General features: G+C 46.9%; 1 protein-coding gene across 1 annotated transcript in view; it reads right to left on the reverse strand.

The window, feature by feature from the left end:
- PTBP1 (polypyrimidine tract binding protein 1) overlaps positions 1-20,239 on the reverse strand; it is a 30,720-nt gene extending 10,481 nt beyond the window's left edge. The window contains exons 1-6 of the mRNA XM_086477525.1: positions 20,139-20,239; positions 15,919-15,949; positions 4,019-4,094; positions 2,900-3,072; positions 1,766-1,912; positions 583-753 (exon numbers count right to left, since the gene is read on the reverse strand). Of these exons, the coding sequence (XP_086333651.1) occupies positions 583-753; positions 1,766-1,912; positions 2,900-3,072; positions 4,019-4,094; positions 15,919-15,949; positions 20,139-20,146 (606 nt within the window). The 5' untranslated portion in view covers positions 20,147-20,239. The remainder of the gene's footprint in view (positions 1-582; positions 754-1,765; positions 1,913-2,899; positions 3,073-4,018; positions 4,095-15,918; positions 15,950-20,138) is intronic.
- Between the last annotated feature and the right edge of the window lie 3,471 nt (positions 20,240-23,710).

The following is a 23,710-nucleotide window of genomic DNA, read 5'->3' on the forward strand; positions in this document are numbered from 1 at the left end:
CTGCCCCCTTAAAGTCTTTGTTTTGTTACAGATTCTTACACAGAAGATTCACACACACCCCTTCACAAACTGGAACTTCTCCAAGAATTTCAGGGATTCTTAAATGCAGTCAAGCTGTCACTTTAAATGTGAAGATTAAGTTAAGCAGCCATGGCAGACAGCAGGAACTTTCCAGATAGGCTACTGCCAAAAGGACTCCTGGACACTCTTTTGTTTCCCCCTACCCTCACACAAGGGCATGAAGCATCTACTTCTGCTAAACCCTGAACAGAACTTGAAGAGTAGTCTTGAAAACAAATATTTGTCCCTTACACTTTGTCCAACTGTAATCCAATTAAAGTGGACCAGCCAAAAAAATGTCTGGAAATTAAAGTCTGGCCAGACTGGGACCAAAACAAGAAGAATCTCGTGTAGGCATCAGGGTCTCCAGAAACTGGAAATTTGACAGCTATGCTCAGAACTTGAATTACACAGAGAAAACCCACATGCTGTTAAAACACTGACATTGCAAATAGAACAATTCACTGTTTGTTGCTACCCCTTTCTCCAGGACAACCTCCAAGAAGTGGCGACATGTTTTACCTGATGCAGAACATCTAGAGTGACAGGATAGAAGAGATTCTCAACAATGATCCTCAGGACAGGGCTCTGGCCAGCCATCGCCATTCCTGCATCTACGGCTGCAGCAGAGGCTGACAGCGCGAGGTTTCCAGACTGCACGGAGTTCACTGCTTGCAGAGCTGCTTGGGCACGCTGCAGAACCAAACAGTCTGTTAGACCAACACTTCTGCTTGCAAAAACACACATTCAGCTTTTCTTGAGCTTCCTATCTGCAAGTTACTAGCAGAACTCAACCGCTAGCAGAACAGAAAGCAATTCACTGTTCCTAAGGCTAGGGACACAGTGACTTCAGCACATTCTAAACAAGGACAATACAGACCACCCCAATCAGTAAGAGCAATACAAAAATACAAACTAAGTGAAATATCAAGTACTTACGCTACTGCTAGAACCCTGCTCAGCATCTCACGAGGCGGAAAAGTTATTCCATCGTTTAGAAAAAAAGGAAAAACTAGGGTCTTCTGGGGGTGAAACACCATCTCCAGAATACTACACAGACTGCACATCTGCTCTAGGGATCCAGGAGCGAAAACTGACTTGAGTTTTCCTGCAGCATCCCTCCCACACGCAGAGCACTATGACGTGCCTGCTGCTGCACATCAGATCCTGGCTTTGTCTGATGCACCGAGTAGCAGCATCGTGTCTGCACAGCACCAGGTGCTCTGATCCTGATGAAAGCAGCCTGAAAGCGAGGTGGCAAACTGGATGTACTTGGCAGCCACCTCGATAAGGAGGCACAAGTAACTTGCACTTCTTTCCAGGGTTGCTGTCCTGACAGACTGCCAAGAGCAGCTGAGCCCAAAAAGGGAACTTCTTACCCTGTGTAGAGCACATCTTACACAGAAACCGCAGACCAAGCCTTAAGAACTGCTGCACCCAAGGGCTGCCTGCCTCAAAGCTGGCGCTTACCAGCAACAGACTGCACTCTGCTGGAGCCACAAGTTTTGTCCCATTAGAGCTCCATTTTATACAAATCTTTCAAATATTATGAACAAACACCCTAAAGCACTAGATGTTAATCATGTCTTTTAACAGGTACATCTCAAACCCCTCCCAGGCCTGTACCAGCAGCACAAATCAAAACAGCAGCTAAGAACTGTCTGTCCCTCCCACCAGTGTGACAACATGAAGAACAAAGACTAACTGCTTGGTTTGGAGAGTTGTCTGTCTTAAGCTCCTTGTGGTTGGAGAACTGAATATAGATGGGCTGGCTTCGAAGGACTGGAGTGACTGTGGTGTAGTAGTTCACCATGGTGTTGGCTGCCTCCTCCGTATTCATTTCTATGAAAGCCTGTCAAACACAACATGGACACGCGGTCAGAGCAGCTCACACTAGCAGACAGCACCACACCACTGAACTCCAGGAGGAACTCCCAGTTGACACGTGTATTCCATTTTCACAGCTGTGTTCACATGCAAGTTTTTGTAAACAGAATTAAGAACCAACTGCGCCATCTTCACTCTCCACTGATTTAACGACACGTTACAGTCTCATCCTAAGATCTCCATGCTACAGGGACTTAGGAACCTGGCAACAAGAGACACGACTGCAAGAACACAAGAATACAGCAATAATCCAGACTGAGCACTTATCACATCGAGCGACTTCCCACACTTCTCTACAGAGCAGCAAGCCCGTCATTGTTCCGTACCTTTATGGTCTTCTCTACTTCAAAACAAAAACGTAAGGGATCGAAGCAAGTCACTAACTTAAGTACTTACATATAATCACACCACGCAATATATGAGGCACATTTTCATAATTAAGATTAAACACATAGTATTTTAAGCGATGATTAAAGTTGGCTTGCTTTTTCACTCCTTAATTGGTAAGACAATTGTAGTTACCAAATTAGTGCACACCTTCTGCATTACCCAAGAGTGTTTTAACTTTACCCAGCTCACTTCTTGTATCTGTGAAGTTGTCCTTAATATGCAAAGTCACCCTGGTGGTTACTCAACTGTCAAGCCAGCCTGAGTGAAAAAGGCCAACTCATGCCACTGCTGTCCAAATAATTTACCTGGTCTGTAATTTAAAAACAGGCATAATGCTAATTATAAGTGATAACCTATAATTATGGACTTAGCTCCTCCCACACCCTGAAAATAGTATTTTCTACAGCTCATGGAATAATCATGGAAAAGTAAAGTAATAGTATGTAGAAGTTATTGACTCCTAATACATGACAGTTGATTAAACAATTTGCATCAGGTTTACCGGTGACAAACTCAATCGAGCCTTTGACATAATCCTGGCTTTCAATTACAGAGACAATACCTGATTTTTTCCTTTCAACATGAGAAGATTGGTGACCTTGCCAAAAGGTAAGCCCAAAGAAATGACCTCTGCCTCCGTGACATCACTGGGGAGTTTACGGACGTGGATTACTCGGGACGGGACCCCAGCACTTCTACTGTCGCCTTTGAATTTTTTGCTGTCGTTTCCATTAGCTGCAAAAAGCAAGAGTTACTGCTTAGGAGAGTGGGTCTGAAAGGACAACCACACACTCACCACCTTTGACATACAGTGCTCCCCATCCAGCTGTTACTCTATTACAGAGAAATGCCACAGTAATTCACCTAGAGTCTGAAGACACGCAGTTTTACTCTTTTTCTTCAAATTACACGTTGTGACGTAGCTGAATGCCACGGCAATGGAATCAACTCTCCAGTGGCCATTTTACAGCCTGTTTACAGCACACACCCACCCGCTTCTCTACTTTGTGCGGGCCTGAGCCACTAGTTCTAGACTGCTGCTTTATTCCTTTTCACTTAGTATTCCTGGCAATGAAGCAGTTTGAAGGGGACATCTTAAAGCAAGTTCAATTTGTCTTAGTATCACTGAAATGTCATTTTAGGTCAGCTTGATTACACCTATGGTGACGACTGTCAGCAGCACACCACCAAAGACATGAGCTGACAGCCTGGCAGGACACAGGCAAAACAAAGTGCCTCAAAGGACAACCGTAGCTCAAAGCAAGTCAATTCGAGGCACTGGCAAGCACAGAGGGTAAAATTCAGGACTGAGCTGTCTTGGTGGGATTACTAACCTCTAGATGGTGTGAGACTCCCGAATAGCAGCAAACTACTACACACAGCCAAAACAACCCTACATGAAACTCAACTGTGTTTTAAGTGTAACAGTTCACTGCAAAACCTGCATGTTCTAATTCTGCACAATCACTTTAGCAGCTGCCCTGCAATGATTTTATTCAGTCTACTAACCTTTTAGGGGTATAGGGCAGAAGTTTGTATCGTTCAGCACTGTCCTACAAAAGGTCTAATAAGTACTAAGAATTAAGACATTTTAAAATTAAGGCTAAGTGAGAAAAACCAGACCACGTCACAGTATTTGCAATACTTACAAACGGCTGCTCTGCTCTTTAGGCAATATTACCTGCAGAAGAAGAGTTGCTGCTCATGATAAAGGGTCCGTTAGTAACACAAGTAGAGAAGAGCTCGTCAGATCCCCGCTGGAAAAGAAAAGACGAAAGGTAAACTGACAGCATTTTTACTAGATTCTGCTCAGGTACTCCTAAAGCAGAACAACTCGGATCAAACTGCAGAGAAGCTGAACAGAAGCCTAAGTGAAAATATACCAAGAGTGGGCAGTGAACCTCCACTCCATAAATTAGGCATAAGATCCAATCTAGTAACTGAGTAGCACTATCCAGTATCTCTTTTAGCTAAGCACAGGAATCTTAGGAGTTGAAGCACTGCTGAATTGTCTGAAGCCACTAAATGCAGCCTTCTGCATTGGTATTCACATTCTCCCATTGTCTCTAACACAACAGGTTTCTGATGACTCCTACCAGCCAAGATTGTCATTCTTTTCAGCTAAGCTTGAGCAATACCGTGGTTGATCAGGAATAGCAAAACAGATAGGCCTCCTGGCACTCACCAGGGGACAGAGATTACTTGACTGTGGGTTACCAGGGTTAAGGAAATCTTAAGCAAAAGACAAGTCGTCAGAAGCTGGCCAAAACTGTTCATCTGTGACTTGGCAATTATGAATCAAAGATGTGTATTTTCCAGTCACAAGCAGACGATGCAACTTTGAGAAACTGAGGCTTGAAAGAAACTAATCTCTTCCCCTCCCCACTCCAAAAAAAGTGCCAATCAGGAAAGTAAAGGTACCAGCAAAAAGCTACCTTTCAAATTTTACAGCAGAAATAGGTCCACATAGAATAATTTGGGTTTAGTATAAAATAGTCTGATCACTGGTTTGTGGCCTTGTAGCCACAACCCCCAGAAGAGCAGCAAGAGCTTCTAGGACACCAGAACCACCAAGTCCCTGTCTCAAGTCAAAGGCAGACCAGAATCCCGAAGCAGAGGAGCGAGTGCCATGGGCACAACCCCTCTGCAATCCCACCCCTGCCGCCTTTCGCACTAGGAGCTCTTCTCCATTAAAGCCTACGGCTACTTGCAGAACAAGAAGCTGTGAGCAGCACAGTGTATCCCAACATCTTGATTCTTTGGTTTTCCTTACTGCAGCGCTGTGCCTTCCAACTCCACGGAGGAAGAAACATTTGACAAAAAAATCTAAACCAAATCGTTCCTACTAGACTTAGGCTACCTAAACAAACCGGTCCTGCAGAGCTGTAGATACAATTCCATCTACTCACATGCAGTTACTGTGCCCAGGAGCCTGGCACCACTCCTCCATTCCTGCAAGTAAAGCCGAACAGATCTATGGAACAGGTGACTGTAGCAACGTATGTGTTTGAATTCATTACGGCATTCGCTGCGAGGTCACCCGGCTTACCTCAGCTGGCCAAGACTAGTCTAATCCAAGCAGGAGGTATGAAAAACACTACTAAGACAAAGGGAAACAACTACAAATTACTTCTTAGCACAATCCATACTTATATACATAACACCTTAAAATCAGCATGTCTTAATTTCAACTAAGTTACATGGGAGACCTCAAACCCCGTTGTAAACTGCAAACGAACACGATAACGTAAGCCTAACACACAAAAGCAGTTTCTCCATTTTCTACACCACTCTTGCACAGAAACGTCACACTAAAAGGCTTTCACCACCAGAAAAAAAGAACAGAGCTCATCCCTGCCTTGGCCAGCTCCCACCCATCTCGATGGAAATGTACCCTGCTTCCCTGGGGCCACTAGAAATTCTACCTTCCACCATGCCCTACATCTGGTGGCACCTGAAGAAACAGTATCTGCACAACAACAAAGCTCTCTGCTCACTCCCCCCGCAAACAGGCTGGGAAAGTAGGTCACTCGAGGGCCCCAGAACGCCAAACTACAGACTCGGATTTTGGTTTTTTTCTTTCCCCCTCAAATCTTGAATTTCTTGTTTGACTACTCACTGCTAACTCTTCAAAGACAGGGTCAAGGACTTTGATGTCCTGAATATGAGAAATTGGGGCAGGTTCCAAAACCACAGTTCATGTGCCGCTGCTGGTCACCTGCGAGCGCTGACCAGGTCCACAGAGGCTACAGGCACCAGTGAGGTCTCCTCCTTCCAACAAGGTCCAGTAACCAGGAATAGGCTTTTTAACAGCCGTTCTAATTAGCACTTGGATGCCCCAGTACAGCAAGAGGCAAGCGAGTCTGGGAGCCTATTAGACTGTGATCCCATCCTTTTGATGACTCAAATTAATGTGTAAATCCAAGGCTAAAAAAAAATCCACCCATTTACTGTAAAAACACTCCCGTGCCTGCACTGCTGCAACCAGTACAGGTATGGCTTTGCTTTGGGGCCCGGGACACAACTGGCAGCTATTTACAAGAGCCACCCAGCAGCAAACAAAAGCCCTACCAATGCAGACAAGCGTTTACTGGCCTCATGAAACCCCCTGCACCAGGCCCTAATGGGTCTTCAACTTAAAAAAAAGTTTCTAAAGTAGTAACTTGTAAACTTCTGAACATACAGAACCCCAGCAATCCCAGTATGAATCAGTGGTCTGTACAAGCACACTCCATCATGGAAACACCAAGAGAACAAGCTGCATGTCTGGCTCTCAGGGAGGCAACACTAGGAAACTATAAACTGGAAAAACAAACATTTATACTATTATGGAAAGAATTTAAATTCCCTGAATTTAACTTTCCTAATGGCTTGTTTAAAATAAACATTTTCTCACATATTTTAAAATTTACTTGCAAGGCACTTTGACAAGGAATGCTCACTGCTGCTGGCTTCCACATGCCAGTGTTTCTTTAATGAAAGAGCAATTTCAAATCCACTCCCCTCTTATCTTGGAGACGTCTACGCTGCCCCGCTGTGACCAGAGCCAGGAGGCTGAGGGGGATGATTGTTCGACATCAAAAGAAGCAGCAGTCAATTTGTAAGCTTCCCAGCTGGAAGTACGTGCGAATGAGGAGGGAAGACTGCAGCAGTTGGAAAACCACAACGATTCCAAGGTCTTTTCTCTACACAACAAGGTTTACAGATGTGCCATTGAGTTACTCCAAAATTATTCCTCCCAGGCTCCCTTTAAAGGAATGGCTTGTGAAGTGCAAGCCTCTGAGGAGCACACCCAGGAGTTGCTCTGGTGCCACGGGCTGCCACCCTCGCGCGGCACAGACCGGTGCTGGCAGGCTTCCCGCGGCAGAAGGAAGCTGCATAGACTACGACCTCTCGTAGCGTTTGTTCCTCCTCTGATACTGCCGGAGCTGATCTCTGATAACCACAAGAACTCTCCATTGATGGGTGGCTTTTTGGAACCACCTCCGCTGAAGCAAACCGAAACCGAGTGCCCTATTAACCTGCACTCGGTGTCGGGACCTTCCGCAGGAGCCCGCGGCGTTGTCTGCCTGCACACTTGCAGCAACCACCATGATCTCTTTCCACACTCCAGTGTCGTCCCTTTCTACACATCTCAGAGCTGGGAACAAGCTTTAAACCACGCTACCCATCCGGATGCTCCACATCAAGTATCCCCATTCAGGAAAGGCAGAGGAGCCAAAGCAAGCCTGCTTGTTTCAAAGGGTTCAGAAGTTTCTCACCTACAACGTATCCATTGGTACTCTGAATTATGTTGGAAAAGTCAGTACAAAAGCTATTGATCCTCAAGCATTATTTTATTTCAGTTTAAACCTATGCAAAGTCAGCAAAGGGCTGTGTGGGTGCTCGGCTGCTCACCAGTGTCAACCCACAACACTGCTTTTTACCTTTTTTTATTCTCCCACTACCCTGGGGAGCCCCAGCTGCGCAGTGCTTCCCTCAAGACACTTCTTCAGATTCTGGAGTTCACATCCCTGCTCACAAGAGGCATTAATTTATGCTGACATTTCTGTTTAGCCAATTCTTTTGCAGCTGGTATTTTTATGACGAGATTAACAGAAGCAACAGTGTGCTAGCAGGAGCAGTGCTCTACACAAAACTCTTCACTGGAACTAACAAATCTCCTCTTCCTGTTTACGGAAAGCCAACACCGTTTCTGAAGTTACACTGCCAGACCTTACCTAGACCAGGGCAAGGCTGGTCCTCCTACCAAATCACCGGTCGGCATACACGCCACTACCAGGTGAAGCACTGCCTGGGAGCGTTTCTATGGCAGCAGCCTCTTTTTGTCTGCCACACTGGCTACAAAAGGCCTGTTGCTCAAGCTGCGTTAATTTAATAACACACCCCTGCTCCGTGCAGCCTTGCTATCCACACTTGTTCAGTTCCCCTCTCTGAATTAGAGAAAGACAGGCTGCCACAAGGTAGAATTCTAGTATTTCATATTTTTCCGACTTATCTTTTCGACCAGCTCCCTAACTCTAAGGCTCTTTTTACTTTAAAGTTTTAGCAAAGTTCTAAGGATTTTTAATTTGTCTAAGCTTTCACAGCTTAAAGCAACTGCTAATTCATATGAAAACTGAAAATTATCTTACTGTCAGTAGGATTTTACCTGAACTTCACCATAGTTTGGAACAAAGCGAGAAGTTCTCAGCTTCCACCAGCACACGTAGAAACACTACAGGAATTCTCAGCTGCCCTATGTAATCCTTTACAACTTAAGATCCAATCACTTACTGTACATGCTTTACAATGCACCAACTGCATTCTGCCTGTGCAAAAGGCCAGAAACAAATACAAACCAAACAACCATAAAAATATTAATTTCAAGACAAACAGGCGATATTAATTATTCAACCTTCAGAAAGCACCAAGTTACAGGCAGAGAGCAAAATCAAAGCAGTGGCAAAAAGACAGGGCATATGGGAAGGAAGAGGGCAATGACCAGAGAGGCCAGCAGCTCCTGCCCAGCCCAAGATCTATGAAGAGCCATTTCTTCCCCGGGCTCACTCAGGAAATCCTACACAGCGGCTGCATCCTCTGCCTTTGGACACGCAGCACCTCACACTGCTCTGGTGACTGTTAGACAGACCAAGGGTGGCAGTGCCCCTCTCCCTCATGAGGGAAGGGTGGATCTCTGAGGCATCCAGGCCACCAGCTAGCACACACCTACAGAGAGCAAAGCAGGTAACAGCTGCACCCGGAAAATCCCCCTCTGAAAATAAAACAAGAAAAATCTGTACTGTTAAAAATCCTCTGTCTGCTTTTCTTAAGTTTAGACAAAAAACCGCTCAGTTGAAGTCCTGTAACTCTGCCTGGCCAGAGCATGCAAGCATCGTTCTACTTCACTGTCCCTATTTTCGTAAGAAGATTTTAGGCCCAGTAAAAGACCACCGTAATATTTTACACACAAGGCGACACACAAATCTGAGAAGCTCACACAAACCCTTTGCTCCAATGAAGGCAGCAGAAAAATGTGTTTGAGCCCCGAAGGAATGGAGTGCCTCTGAAGCGTGCTCCAAGGGCTCTGCATGAGGTCAGCCCCAGAGGAATGGAAGAATGTATTCTGATACTTCAGTTCACAGCTCAAATCACCGCGAAGAAACTAATAAGAGAAATCCAGTCTGATGACATCATCATTCTCACTCATGTCACATTCCAACATTTTTTGCTGAGAGATTCGAGAGCTCAGAGTGGGGCTGAATTTACAGACCAGGAAGAAGGATGCCAGTTCTCCTTGTCTTCCACAGAAGATGCCATTCCAGCACAGTTCACTTCTGGTACCCACATGTGCCCCCCCTTTCCCCCCTCCTGCCTCCAACACCTCAGCCATTTAAAGTTAGAGCAGTGTAAAAAGAAACACTCCGATCTGGGTGACAAACAGAAAACCTGAGTCAACTTCGATGTGAAAGCACCTCAGCAGAACACACCGCCGTATCCTGCTTCAGTCCTGGTACAGCTGGAAAGTTGAGATCAATGCAATCACCCCAAGATCCTGAAGGCTGCAGCCTCTGAGGGGGCTGCTCAGCAAAGCGGGATACTGCCGTCCCACCGGTCTGAGGGAGCAGCTACAAGCTGTGTGTCACTCACTCCCCCCGCTACCCCTCTTGGAGACACAGAATTTTTCACCTGATCAGAACCAAAAGCAAGGAGGGGGGGAGAAATCAATGTAGTTCATCAAACAGCTCATTGCACCCCTGTATCGCTTATCAAATTAAACCCAACCCAGCAGTCAGTGTATCACCTTGATACAGTCAATCTGCGTCAGAGGCATTAATTACCCTATCTGGCAGGCACAGAGTGCATACTCCTCTTCCGAGCTATGCTCTGTACAGCTGGGGCCAGCAAACACCCACCACCTACCACTGAAGGCTTTTTAAATTGTTATAACCTCACTCTTGTCTGGACAACATTTAGCCCAATACATTTACAAGAGAGCCAGCACAGTGAACTTCCCACCAAGATTCACAAGAGCATACGGGGTACACATACACACACGTTCAGCATCTTTGAAACTAGGTTAATTGGTTGGAGCATCGCAAAGAATTTAGTGCTTTGGAAAATTCTCCTACCACATGTACTGCCACAATTGCCGGTACCATTTCTACAGCGCAGATTTTGAGTTCCTAAAAGACACTAGGGACGTAAGCATCGCATTAAAGCAATTGCTCACGCCACCCGACGTGAGATTTCGCAATCGATGCACGACGAGCTCAAGCACACACCAGCTTTAGTGCGAAGCCGGATCCTCAACCCACTCATCTCCTCAGCCCCTCCCTGACTTTCTTTCCCCGTCTTTGCTACTATGGAGACACCCTGTGAAACAAACCTTCCCTTTGAGCAAATAAAAGGTGTGGCCATTTCAAATAGCCCAAAACTACTAAACTCCAAGCGCTGCAGTAATGCAGTCATTCTGGCTTTGTAGGGCAGCACACACCCAAGGTTTATGATAGACTGTTCTCAAGTTGAAACTTAACTAGTAGTCAGCCTTGAGCTTTTAAAATCATCGCAGTGGAGCAGACAGGTCCTTGGTGGAGCTTAACACAAACACGATCAGAAAGAAATACTGCTGGATGAGTCACTTCGGGAAACTGGAACCTATGAAAGGACATTTTGTGCCCAAATCTGTAAAAGGGCAAATTGAACACACAGGTTTAGAAGGAACTCCACGCTAATTCAATCTCATTTAAATTGTGGTTGTGCAATAATTACAATCTGCTTTGGCAAACTCCAATCAATCATTACGTTGGGATTACCAAAACACACTTGCTGAACTAAGCACAGTATTCAACAAGTTTTCGTACCAAGCTTGAAAGACAGCCATACCAGAACCACACAGAATCTGAAATGATACAACACTTACCTTTCTTGCTAGTGGAAGACAACAAATGTGGCACCAGCACATCTGCATTTTCTAGTTTGACAATACTTAAAACAGATGTCAGTGACTCAGAGACCAGAGTCTACCCCTACACTTGTAGGATTAAAAAGATAGTTGAATAAATTCATGGGTGTTAAATATTTTGCTATTTTTTAAGATCACCACAGAGTGAGGGCAAACCAGGCCTGAGGTTAAAATAGAGTATTTTCTACAATCATTTGATTAACTGATCATTTTCTAGAAAGTCTCACAGTTTCATTTTCATCTACAACAGGATTTTCAGCTTGTTTCCTTTCCAAACACAAGTAATTTGAGCTGGCTTCCACATAAAAACGTGGTTGAGATGGGATTGAAGAAACGGCTTTAACAGATCTAAGAGCTGATAAGCCTGCAGTAGCAATCTCGCTCAGCGCCTGTGCTTCAGCCGAGAGCTTAAATTCCTGTTCAACATTAACGCAGATGTAAGGAGTTCTCCTAACCCTGGCCGAGCCTCGCCGACTGCCCTGCGCAGGTCAGCTGTCTGCGAGCTGGAGGCAGAGGGGCACAAAGCCCCTGTGCAGCACGACCCCAGATTAGAGCGAGCTACTGACCAAACCCAGCTGACACACGCTTGCCAAGACACTGCCATCCACCAACCTGGCCACCAACATGTGGCTTACATGTGTGATCACGCCTGTTAGAGAGGCCACAAGAGCCAGCTTGTTGCAGCCTCTAACTAAAGCCATAGGAGGGGACTGGAATTTCCTCACAACATTCTTGGCTTGCTGCCTGAAGCCATAATTACTGTTCCCATGGCAAAGATCCTGGCTTGATCACAAATCACTTCTATGCAGTCAGCCTGTATCACACTCCAGCAAGCCCTGTTTTAAAAATTAACTTCTCAAATGCCACAGGAGTGAAGTTTTTGTTTCTGGAAGCATAATCTTTCAAAAAGAGCTCAACTTAGCCAAGAAACTACAGGATTATTCAGCACCTAAACTATGCTGAGACTTTTTCGATCACTGAAACACTATTTCACTTGAACAGCAACATCTAGTTCATGCTCTTCCTTGCAAGTCAGAGACCATACCATGAGAGCCTAAAAAGACACTAATATCCAGGCAAATTAAAGAAAGCGAAAGGAGATACAGCGAGTGATCTTGTTCAAATTACTTAGAAGAGGCAACTGCAGGGGTCAGACCCAGTACCTTAGAGTTCAAACACAGTGACTCCATCGTAAAAGCCATACTTCCTTCCTTTTCAGACAGCAATGACATGATGGCAAGAAATAAGTCTTAAACCATGTGTTTCCAATCCCCAGGACATTCAAGAGGCTGTGCACCAAGAGCCTGTATCAGAACTGTAATGAGCTTCCTCAACAAATTCACACACTTTAAACCAAAGAGCCCGCGGACTCGGCTAAATGTGAAGCCAGGGAACAGCTACTACAATCCCCACCCTGACTAAAAACGAGGCCGTCAGGCAGTGCAGTGCTCACCCAGTAAGCCATGGGAACATCTGGGGACTTCTTAAGTTACAGAGCCTCAATATAACAAAGGTCTCAGCACAACTAATAGAAGCCGGTGTGAGTACCTTTAAAAATGTAAATTAAGGATGTGAGAAAATACTAAAAAAAGGTGTCAGCACTCTGCTTTTTAAAAACAATAAAAAAGAGGAAATTTACACACACTTTCACAGTCTTCAATTTCAACATTAAACTTAGCAGCCAAGAACATGTACAGCCCAAGACATCCAACAAGCCACTCTACCCTGACAATTTGCTCAGCAGTGTTCTAAGTTACAGGCACTTCTGCTTGTCTGGGTTCCTCAACGCAGGGACATTCCAGCCACAAGAGCAGAACATCGAAAAGGTCTGCTGGTGTCTCAGGAACAGGGTGCCTAAAGCACGACAACGGCTGACAGCTTCTGGGGACTGCAACCTTCTAACACCTTAATGAACTTGGAGCTCTATTCCCACCTTCTTTGTACACGCATGGCAAGAATGAGTAAGTTTACACCTCAGATTAAAAAGTTTTCCAGCTTAAATTTTCATGTCTAATTTAGAAGCTCAGCCAAGGTCTCTTCTGAGCACAGCTTTCCGAACAGTAACAAAGCAGTCCCATCTCCACCTGAATCTCATTTGTATGAACACGTTTTATAACGCCAGCAGATGACAAAGCTACAGTTCCACTGCATTATTTTACATTAGCAAGCAATTATAAATAACATCTGCTTCTGAAGGGGGGGGATCAGTTCATCCTTGAAGCGATTTCAGTCACGCCCCAGGGATCAAACAACCACCGATGGAAGATGGATGAACAGGGCACTCTCACTGTAGTCACTTCAAAGACAACACTGAAACGCTTCCGTGGTAGTACAGAACCTGCAGCCCCTTCAAGCTACGTAGTGGCAACCCAAGGAGGGCAGGTTGAAGCGGAAGCACCACAGAAAAAGCAACAGCACAATTTCAGAAGAGCTGCAGCCAATGAGGTTTTACACTTACCACAGAGGGAAGTATTTTTAGGCAGCAACCGATACATGATTTGATCACACAGCTTTGAAACAGAGATGCCTGCACCTCTCCCCGTGTGAGAGTCCGCAGTCAGAGGCAGCAGCACAGCAGCAGAGTGCGGGGAAACTGCCTGGACACAGCTGACCCGCACGCAGAGGACGCAGGCACAGGAGAAGCCTCTGCTTTGCTCCTAGCTGTGCGCAGACAGGCTTCTAACTTACCAAAGCAAATCCATGACATGTTACACCGTAACTTTAAAGAATGTACTTCTATTACGTGATCTACACCAGCACATTCAATGACTTAAACATAATCAGATAATATAGCTATCTCAAAAATAATTTTAGAACTTACCTTTATCAAGATGGTTCAGCTTTCCTTTTTGCTTCTGCCACTTTTTAAATTTTGATTCAACTTTCTCAAAGCCTGCCTCGCCTGACTTGACAAGAAACCTCATTTTTGATGCACGCTTTTGTCTCACCACTCCCCATCCCACTGCACAACTGGCATATTCGTGGTCACAACTCTGTCCTGTGCCAGGAGTGAAAGCACTCCGCTGGATTTCTCCCAGTCCTCATTTCAGAATCTGACTGTACTGCAGGAGGGACTGGAGTCACCCCACAGACTGGAGCGATGAGGCACACAATACCACATCCTGAAGCTTTTCAAGATTCACCCAGAGGACTACAATTACAGTTTCAGAAGCATCCTGGTCAAGTTTAGTTATGCAGAACCACTTCTTAAAGCTGCAGAAACCTAAAGCTGCAAATTACACATTGTTAAAACCAACTGAGGGAACTTTTACACAAATTAATCCATTTACTAGAAGATTTCCTATCAACCTGCTCTACAGCAGTCAAGGGATGACTTAGTCTACCTTCTATAATGGCTATGGACGATTAACCAACCTCATTGTCCCGGCTCAAGCCTTTCCTCCTCCTCCGATGGCAAACTGAACTCCGGCAGCAGATCATGTTCTCACCCAGACCCAGACACCACCATGGCACAAAGACTAGTTCAAATTTGAGATTCTCACAGGAGGAAAGGTTAGAATAACCCTTCCCCTACAGCTGTTAACTAGAGCCCCTTCATGCGTGCAAGACTACTCAGAAAGCCTAAAGCACTAACAAACGTGCCGGGGCTTACAGCAGTTGCATCTGATGTGGTACCTCCAGTACAAGAAGCCAGTGCTGCCCAGGAGTAAATTCTCCAATGCTCCCACTCCGCTTCGGCAGACCTAACAGAGCTCAGGATGCACAAGCTCAGCTCTACCTCAATCCAGGCCTCTCGCACTGCACCACTTCGCCAGCCTATTCAAGCTGCCACATGCACCTCTCCCAGCCAGTAGTGAAGATGCCAACACCGCACAATCCGGGCCATCAAAAAGGCTGCCGGATTACCACTTTGAGGGCCAACATTCACACACACAGACAGACTAATAAAAAGAACTCACAGGGCTGAACTTACTGTAATCCTGATCCTGAGCATTAGCTACAATGTTCACAAAGCAAAATGAAAAACCTTTAATACACGAAGGAGTGCCAGTCTACCCTGCACATTCCAGTTCAACATTTCACAGGAATGAGCTTTCATCCTGGGAACACAACAGCCTATTACCACGCACGGCAGATAAGGAGGCTCCTGTCAGCACTTTGAGTTTCAGGGCTAAGCCTGCAACTTTCAAAACCTGAGACTAGAAGGGTGAAGGTCATATTTACTGTACTCACAAGAGATAAAAATCAACAGCTAAACACTCCATTTTTTGTGGCAGAAGGATTTTTGACATATAACTGAACAGGAATTCACATAAACAAAAGAAAACAGAGTTCTCAAAAGAAAAAGGACCAATTTCTCCATTGAGAAGTATTGTCTAGCACACAAATAACAAGCACGGCTTGACATTTTAGCAGGGGAAAGGGCTGTTTCTAAATGCAATGAAGTTTGTTTTTTTTCCCTGACAGTTGATAATCAATGTCCAAATGCCAAGAGCTAAATGCTGAGCCATAATAAAAGTTTTAAATGCACATGAAACTAAATTACCTTCTGGTTAAAACCAATTTACATGGTACCAGAAATAGCCCTTTAAAGCTGAAGATCCACATTTGGTGAGGCTAAAACTAGGTCAGATGCTGAGCAGTGTAAAAAGAGAGAAAAAGTGAGAAGTGCCTACCTTTGTACCAACTGTTATATCTTGGACAATGCTGTAGAAAAAAGAAAGAAAAGGATTAAAAAAGTTAGATAGGTTTGCCACAAATATCCAGCATAGTTTACAGTAGTAAGAAAAAAAGCAAGTCAAAGTGCACAGTTGTCTTTGCGAGTGAGCCAAGGACAGTTTATACAAGGAAAAATTATTAGAGGGTGATGGTGGAGACCCAAGACCCAGCAGCGGGGGGCTGAGATCGAAAACCCCGGAGTTAACACAGCCTAGCCATCTTCACGGGGACGCGATGCGATTCAACCACCACCTCTGACTAAGCCAGGAGCAAGAGTGGCAACAGTCAACTCCATCACCGATATTCACTCTGCAATTCCTGACAGCCTTCCATGCAGAGGAGGGCTGCTGCTAGGCTGCAAACGGGCAAAATTATGGAGCCAAGGGTGAAGACCACGAACACTGCAGCTCCAGTGGCACCAGACACACCACGCCGAGTCTGGGCTGTTTCCTCGGCCAAGCTACGAGCCTGCGCCAGGCTTACAGCAGCCCTCCAGCCACACCACCGCCACTGGAGCCAGACCAGTCCCAGGCTAACAGCGCAATTAGAAAGAGTGGGGAAGGGGTCCAGGCAGCTCCCTGGTTGGGGTATGCCCATACACATTCTTTTCTACTCAGGAAAGCAAACAGTATTTTCCCCCAACACAGATCTGAAGGAAAACACGGTTATTAAACTACCACATAGCTTAAACCTCCTAAAATGAGACTTCCTGATTAACTAGTACGAAAAACACTGTTAGCTGTACCTCGAGCAACTTGTGGTAGCTCTTGCCAGCAGCGAACGTTATACACCACAACACACATCTACTTAGAGCAACTTCTTTCATTGATGGAATTGGAACGACTTGGCACGTTGTACCTGTGTAACCTTCCAGAGTACTACAGCACCTACACGTTACTTTTTTTTTTTTGAGTTCTCAAGACAGCCTCATGATTTCAGCTACACCCTTGCACTGAAGATCGCTGCCTTTTTTTTTTTACAAACTCCAAACCACTGTAAAGCAGCAACACAAAACTGAGAGCAGAAATGATCATTTTAGGCTGACGTATATGCAGCACTGCCTGTTTCAACTCCTGTCTTTCAAATACTTGACCATAACTTCAGAGTAACAGATCCAAAAGCAGCGAACAGACCTGCAGCAACTTCAAGGAAAGAGAGGCAGAAGGCAGGGCAGTTCTTAAGACAGCAATATGAAATCTGAAGTACTCAAGAACAATTCTACAAGGTGATTTAATGCTCAGAACTCACATTTACTAGTTCTTCCTTCCCTACCCTCCTGCAACAATCCCTAACGTCTCAGGGAATAAACGCTGCTCGATCTCACTAAGGCAGTCATGTTTCACTAGCTCCACAAACAAGCCGCGGCACCAGCACCCGCCAGCTCAGCTCCTCGCGCTTCCCCTTCGAAGCCAACCTGCCATGTCATCACAACCCAGCACTTTGCAGCCGGCGCCGCAGCCCGGCCCAGGCGCCGCTGCCAGAAGCCACGCGATAGTTTCTTTTTTCCACGCGAACTACTCGAGGAACGCTCTGCAGAGAACGCCGGGCTCCGCAACCCCCGGTGTCTGGTCACCACCCCAGATGGGTGCTGCTGCACTCTGAGGGCCAGCACTAATGAACTAATTAAACCCATCTGCACGTATCAGTTCAAAGAATCATCATCGCTCCGTGAGAATTACTACATATTCTACGAGCACACATTTCTTTACTTAAAAATACATACATTGACCCAGTGATTTTTCATAACCTTAAAAACAAATTATTGCCAGCAAAGCATAAGAAGAACAGGGAATCTCCCAAGTTTCCAAAACTCTCAAACTTACCCCAGAGCAATTTCTCTGACTTCCTGTTCCTCTCGTGGGCCTCACACACAGGAAATGTTTTACATAAAGTAGCCTTAACAGGGGATAGTATTTAAAATTATCCAACAGCAAGAGCTGTTTATTTACCAAGAATTATCGATTCCTGGGCTATTGTTGTAACCCATTTGATAGAAAATGCCACACGAAACGAGTACCAACAGTATTTGAGGATGTTTATTCAAGAAGTGTGCAATTGACTTCCAGTTCACATACACACACCCTCAATAAATCATACCTTAAGCTTCATTCTCCTGTCCTATGTCAACCTTAAGTAGGGGATTAAAGCTTCTCTCATTTCCAGAAGAACTGGCAATAAAGCCTTTCACAAAAATCACCTTTACATGGAATGGGATGATTCCTACGCAATCAGGGGGAACATTAAGCAGCACCAGTAAAACCTCCAGATTCTTTTCTAAGCAGCATTTCCCATCCAAACTCCTCACATGCTTTAACAAAGCAACTTACTCAAACGGGATCATGTGGAAAGCACAGCTACGTATCGTTCTAGGTAGGAGAAGCAGACAGAAGCAGCCTGTAGCCACAGAGGCCGCTCACCACCAGCTAGGCACGAATGGAAAACCACTTTCAGGAGCAGCTTTCGACAGGGGACAGCTTTCACAGTGTAAACAGGTCACGCCACAAGATCTCCAAAAGGTAATGGATAATTAAGAACCACACTAAAATTTCTATATTCAAACAACAACTGCTTTAACACATGCAGTAAGTCAGCTTTCCTAGCAACCACACAGTGAAGACAGCTGATAACAGACCGATTTCTGCCATCAGAACGTGGGATCCCACATGCTGAAGATTTCTGGTTTTTAAGTATCATTCAACATGATGAGCAACTTGTTAAAAGCAGAGTAACCCGAACTGCATCCTGGACTGTAAAAATTAACTGCAATATACACGATTTTTACGTGTTTTCAGATGAAAAATAACACTGAGACGCCACTTTTTCAGCGTGTAAAAAAACCAGACATGTGACTACGCCTAATTCTCACCAGACTAGTGTTCCGAGGCAAGAAGCGAGGAGGCACTAATTTGGGCTTCCCGTACTTAAGTCTCTGGGAAAACAAACTGCTTACTCAGAGGCCTTTAGAAATATTTTAACTACTGCACTCTAGAAGAAACAAAAAATCAGATCACTAAAAAAAATACACTACGCAAGAGAAATATGGAGACCTCCTTTCTGACAGAGTTGCCTCGATAAAACACCAGTTTTAAAGCAAACCCTTCCGAAGCGAGACACCAGCCAAGGTGGTGATTAAAGAGAAATCAACGCCGCCCAAGATAAAAGAGTTGCACTCCAGAAAAACTAGACGAGTCACACAGCTCCGGAGGAAAGTTCTATCCCGAAGGAGTTCAGGAGCGGACAATGGAGGCGGGAGCAGAAGAACAGCTCCGCTCCGCCGCTGCAGCTGTACCTACGGCTCTCAGGTAACGCTGCGGGGAGCCTGGCTGCCAGCGACCCCCCGGCGCGCCCGGGAGCGTTACGGCTCCCTGGAAACGGATGCGAGAGTCGTGCGGCTCCAGAAACTGCTCACAAAAGGAAACCCAGCCAGAAACACCCCCCCGCCCCCCCCCCGCTTGCGAAAGCGCAAGACAATAGGAGCAAGGCCCCGCCGTGAATCCGCTGCCCGCCCCGGCTGCGCCCCCCCGCCAGGTGCACCCGCTCCCGGCCCCCCGTTCCACCCCTCCTCCCCCGCGGGGCCGGGCCGCCACCGGGGCGCGCCGTACCCGGTCCGCCCGCCCGCCCCCCCCCCCCCCCGCACCGCACGCCCACGCGGCGCCCGCAGCCAGCCGGGCCCCGCCGTGAGGGACGCCCCCGCCGCGCCCCCACCCCCAGACCCGGCGGCGACGGGGCGGCTCCCCCCGGGCGAGACCCCCCGGCGGGGCGCGAGCACGAGGCGGCGGCGGGAGCACGCGCGGCGGCCCGTCCGCACGAGGCGCCGCGCCGGGGCGGCGGCCGCGGAGTAGGGGCCACCCCCGGGCCCGCGCTTCCCCACACCCCCCACACCCCCCCCCCCCCACCCCCCGCCGCGGCGAGGGGCTCCGGGAGGGCGGCCCGCGCAACAGACCCCCCTCCCGCCCCGCTGGCGACCGCCCCCGCCCCTTCCCGCCTCGCCTCGGCCGGGCGGCCCGGCCGCACCCTGGGCGCCCCCCCTCAGGTAACGCCCCGGCCCCCGGCGCGGGGCGAACCTCGGCCGCCTTCTCCCCCCTCCTCCGCACCCCGGGAAGGCTCCGGCAAACGCTGCTCCCCGGGCCCCGGCACGACGCTGCCCGTGCCGAGGCCCGGGCCGGCGGAGACTCACCCGTCCATTGCACACGGAGGAGACCCGTCAGGAACGGAGTGGAGGCGCCGGAATAGCAGGAACGAACCCAACCGCTCCGTGTTATAGACTCACAAAATGGCGGCGCCGCCCGGCCCGCCTCACCCGCGCCAACACCCCATTGGCTATCGGAGATGTCATCTGGATAGCAGGGGCGGGGATCGCCCACCTCCGAGGGTTGGCGCCCTGGCGCCCCTCGCGAAGCCTATTGGCTGCAGGCGGGACGAGGGGCGGTGCAAAGCGCCCGTGCGCGGCGCGATTCGGTAGGCGAAGAGAGACGGTTGGGAGGAGCCATCTTCAGAGCGGGAAGGGTGCCGAAATGCCACACGCATCCACCATCTTGATTGGGGGCAGGGCATGCGATAACAGCGTTGGGCGCCATCTTGAATACGGGCAAGGGCCCCGGCGTGCGCATTGTGTTGTGCCCCGCAGCGCGGGCCGGGGCCTGCGGGAGCGGCCCAACCGCTGCCGCCATGTTGACTACGGGCACGGAAGCCGCGGGCTCCTCTCCGTTGCCATCTCGAGTAAGGGAGGTCGGGGGGGCCTCATCGCCGAAATTCGGTTAACGGTTAGCACCGCCGGTCTGGGGACTTGTAACTGTGCTAGGCAGCGCTTCAAAGCTTTATTTAAGGTACAGGCTGTTTAATTGCAGTTAATGGCTTAAGGATAAAGATTACCCGGTGGGTGCGAGAGAGAGAGAGAACTCATCAGGTAAGATTGACCGCCTCCCTGCTCCGCACAGGCATGAGGGCCACGTTTTTCCCAATTTACAGTCCTGACACCGTTTGCTGACCAAAACAGCTCTTCTTCCAGTCTGGTGGGCATCAGTGGTTAATTAGATAAGCTTGTTTCACTCTCAACGTGTGTCATTGCCTGTAGGCCTAACTTCTGCAGAGGTTCAGGTAAAATCCATGGATTTCCTGTCTGTGGGGATTTTCAAACCTCGAGAAGATTTCCTGTTCAGGTGCTGGGCCATCTATAGTAAATTTGAGCTTAGCACAGTGGCCTGAATTGTGTTCTGTTCTTTTGGTGGCTCCCTTCAAAATGGCTGTCGAGGTCGTCCATGTGCCACAAGATGAAGGTCCCTAAAAAAACGCAAGGGAGAAGCGGGTGTGCATCTGGTTCCCACTGTAAAGGGGGCTGGTGCGTTCCCTTTGCTCCTGGGCAGGAGTGGGCACGCGAGGACCGGGATCCTGATGGAGGCTGAGCAGATCTTGGCTCATCCTCGCATCCACCAGGACATCGCCGGTTCCTCTCCACTGACACCGCTCTGTAAAACACTTTGCTTCCATAGATGAAATGCTGCATGTCTCTGTTTAAATATAGACAATATTTGCTCACTGGGAATTCTACTAGCAATTACTCATTTTCTTTGCCTCACTTGTCATAACCCTATCTCTTGAGTGCAGCACAAGAATTAATTGTCCCAGACCTCGCTACAAGTCCCTTGTGTAGCATTGAATCCAATATCAAATGTCCAGTCTGCATTGATCTTGGCTTCATTAGCTGCAACCCTGTTTTGAGAGTTTCTAGGCAACATAATACTGGTTTTACTGTAGAAAGGATCCTTCGTACCTCACCAGCCCACCCACTTTCGACATTTTTGTGAAAACATTTGTGCGATTCTGCCAATCTGCCTCTGTTGTCAGCGGTAAACAGTACAACCCTAATACAGATCAGCGCCATTGATGGAAGCATCTGAGTTAACACAGCAGTGTCAGTGGTTCGTATGTGAAGGTTTAGAAAAAGATTTTTAAAACACAGTGCAAATGAAATTCAGAGTCTTATCCTTGGGCAGTGTTTCTGTCAGGGAACTTTGACAGGTACAGACATGCGTTTTATATTCTCATTTCTTTCTGAAGCGTACACTAGACACATGAATATGGAAAACAACAAAGTTAAAAGTGAAACCGCCCATTATTTTCTCCCACACACGTATTACTGTTTTGGTTCCTACGGCCAGATGCCGTATTTTCTCGGTGGGGCAATGCTCAGATATTTTGGTGGCCAGGACCAGACCAATTTACTGCCTCACTCTTGTCACGGTTTGTGGAATGCAAGAGCGTCCAGTGACCTTGGATCTTACCAAGAGCTGGTAGCTCTAATTTCCATATCTGGTGTCTTGGGCTCCCCAGCCATTTGGCCCTTGTTCCAGCAGTGAAGTTTAAAATGGAGAAAAAGTATGTTCTTACCTATTGCTACAGGCAACTAAAGGCCCCATCTGAAACCAAAGTTATTTTACTAGGTACCGCATATGAAAGGCTCAGCCTTTGCCGCAGATAAGAGATTTACAACTTAGATGAGGCAAAGAATGGGAAAACGATGGGATTATGCGATCCACTTCAGAGCTGCTGAGCTGAGAGCCAGAGAGATAACGTGATTTGATCAAAGCAGAGCGAAATTTAACTCCCATCTCACAAGCCACAATGCACTTTCTTGCACTCTGCCTGTTTTAAGATATTTTTTCCCATGGAGGTGTTTCACTTCATCTTCCCTTCAGAATAATCTGGTTTATATACTGTAAGTAAGAAATCCCTCCACAGTAGAGGATGGTATGGGGACAGGGTCACTGTTTGGTTTTTGATTTTTTTTTTTTTAATATGGGATATTTCAGTCCGCTTGTAAAGAAGAGCACCTTAGAGAAAGGTACCCCGAATATGACACAAAGACTTGGAAAAAAATCATTAATGCTAGATATTGATCACTAGTAAGAACAATATCTGATTTTCTTGTGGCTGTTGACCTTAGCTTGTTGCCCGTGCAGATACCCCAGCTGCTTCTCAGGTATCTTTGGAAAAGCAAACACAGGTGGCTGCCGTCACAAAACTATGACTTTTCAAAGACCTCTCCTGTGCATTTGGTCTAACTTGAAAGACTCTTTTGGGGTTTGTGGAAGCTCCCTCAGATTTTCCGTAATTCTAGCAGAAATGCTGACTATGCAACAGTTTATCAGACATTTCCCTGTAATGAAATTTAAAGAATTTTTCAGACAGCATCTTTTCAGAGACTATGGGAGCAAACTGAGCAGCGATGCTCTTACGTGATGCAAGGTCCGTCTCTGGGCCAAACAGGAAAACGTGTTTAAGAACAAAATACTGCTTTATACAAAAAAAAAACCCAAAAAAACCAGCTGGGAGAAGGACCTGCCTCTGTCTATCTTTGTGTTTGTTTTGAAAAAGAAACCCCCATGAAAATGTCCATATGAAAACAAAGAGGAGGGAGAAGGGAAAAAATATGAATCAGCTGCTTTTGTACAATCCAGCAAAGGGACTCACCCTCACCCGGCTCCGGTTACTCACTTGCTACAAGGGCCCTGGCGGGGCACACCCAGGTTTTTCTCTTTCTAAGCCCTTCCTGCCTGTGTTATCTCTTTGAATTTAATTTACCGTGCAGCAAAGAAAAACTCTCTGAAACAAAAAAGACCCTTTTCCTGCCTTTTTCCCTTTGTGTTTTTAAAATAGCTCCAAGGCCTGTACTGCCTTGCAGGACACTGCTCTGCCTAACTACATTCATTTGCAAACCAGCAGAGTTTTTTTTCTCCTTCTCCTTCCTCT

This window comes from Leptosomus discolor, chromosome 24, assembly GCF_034619465.1.
Source record: "Leptosomus discolor isolate bLepDis1 chromosome 24, bLepDis1.hap2, whole genome shotgun sequence".
Taxonomy (NCBI): domain Eukaryota; kingdom Metazoa; phylum Chordata; class Aves; order Leptosomiformes; family Leptosomidae; genus Leptosomus; species Leptosomus discolor.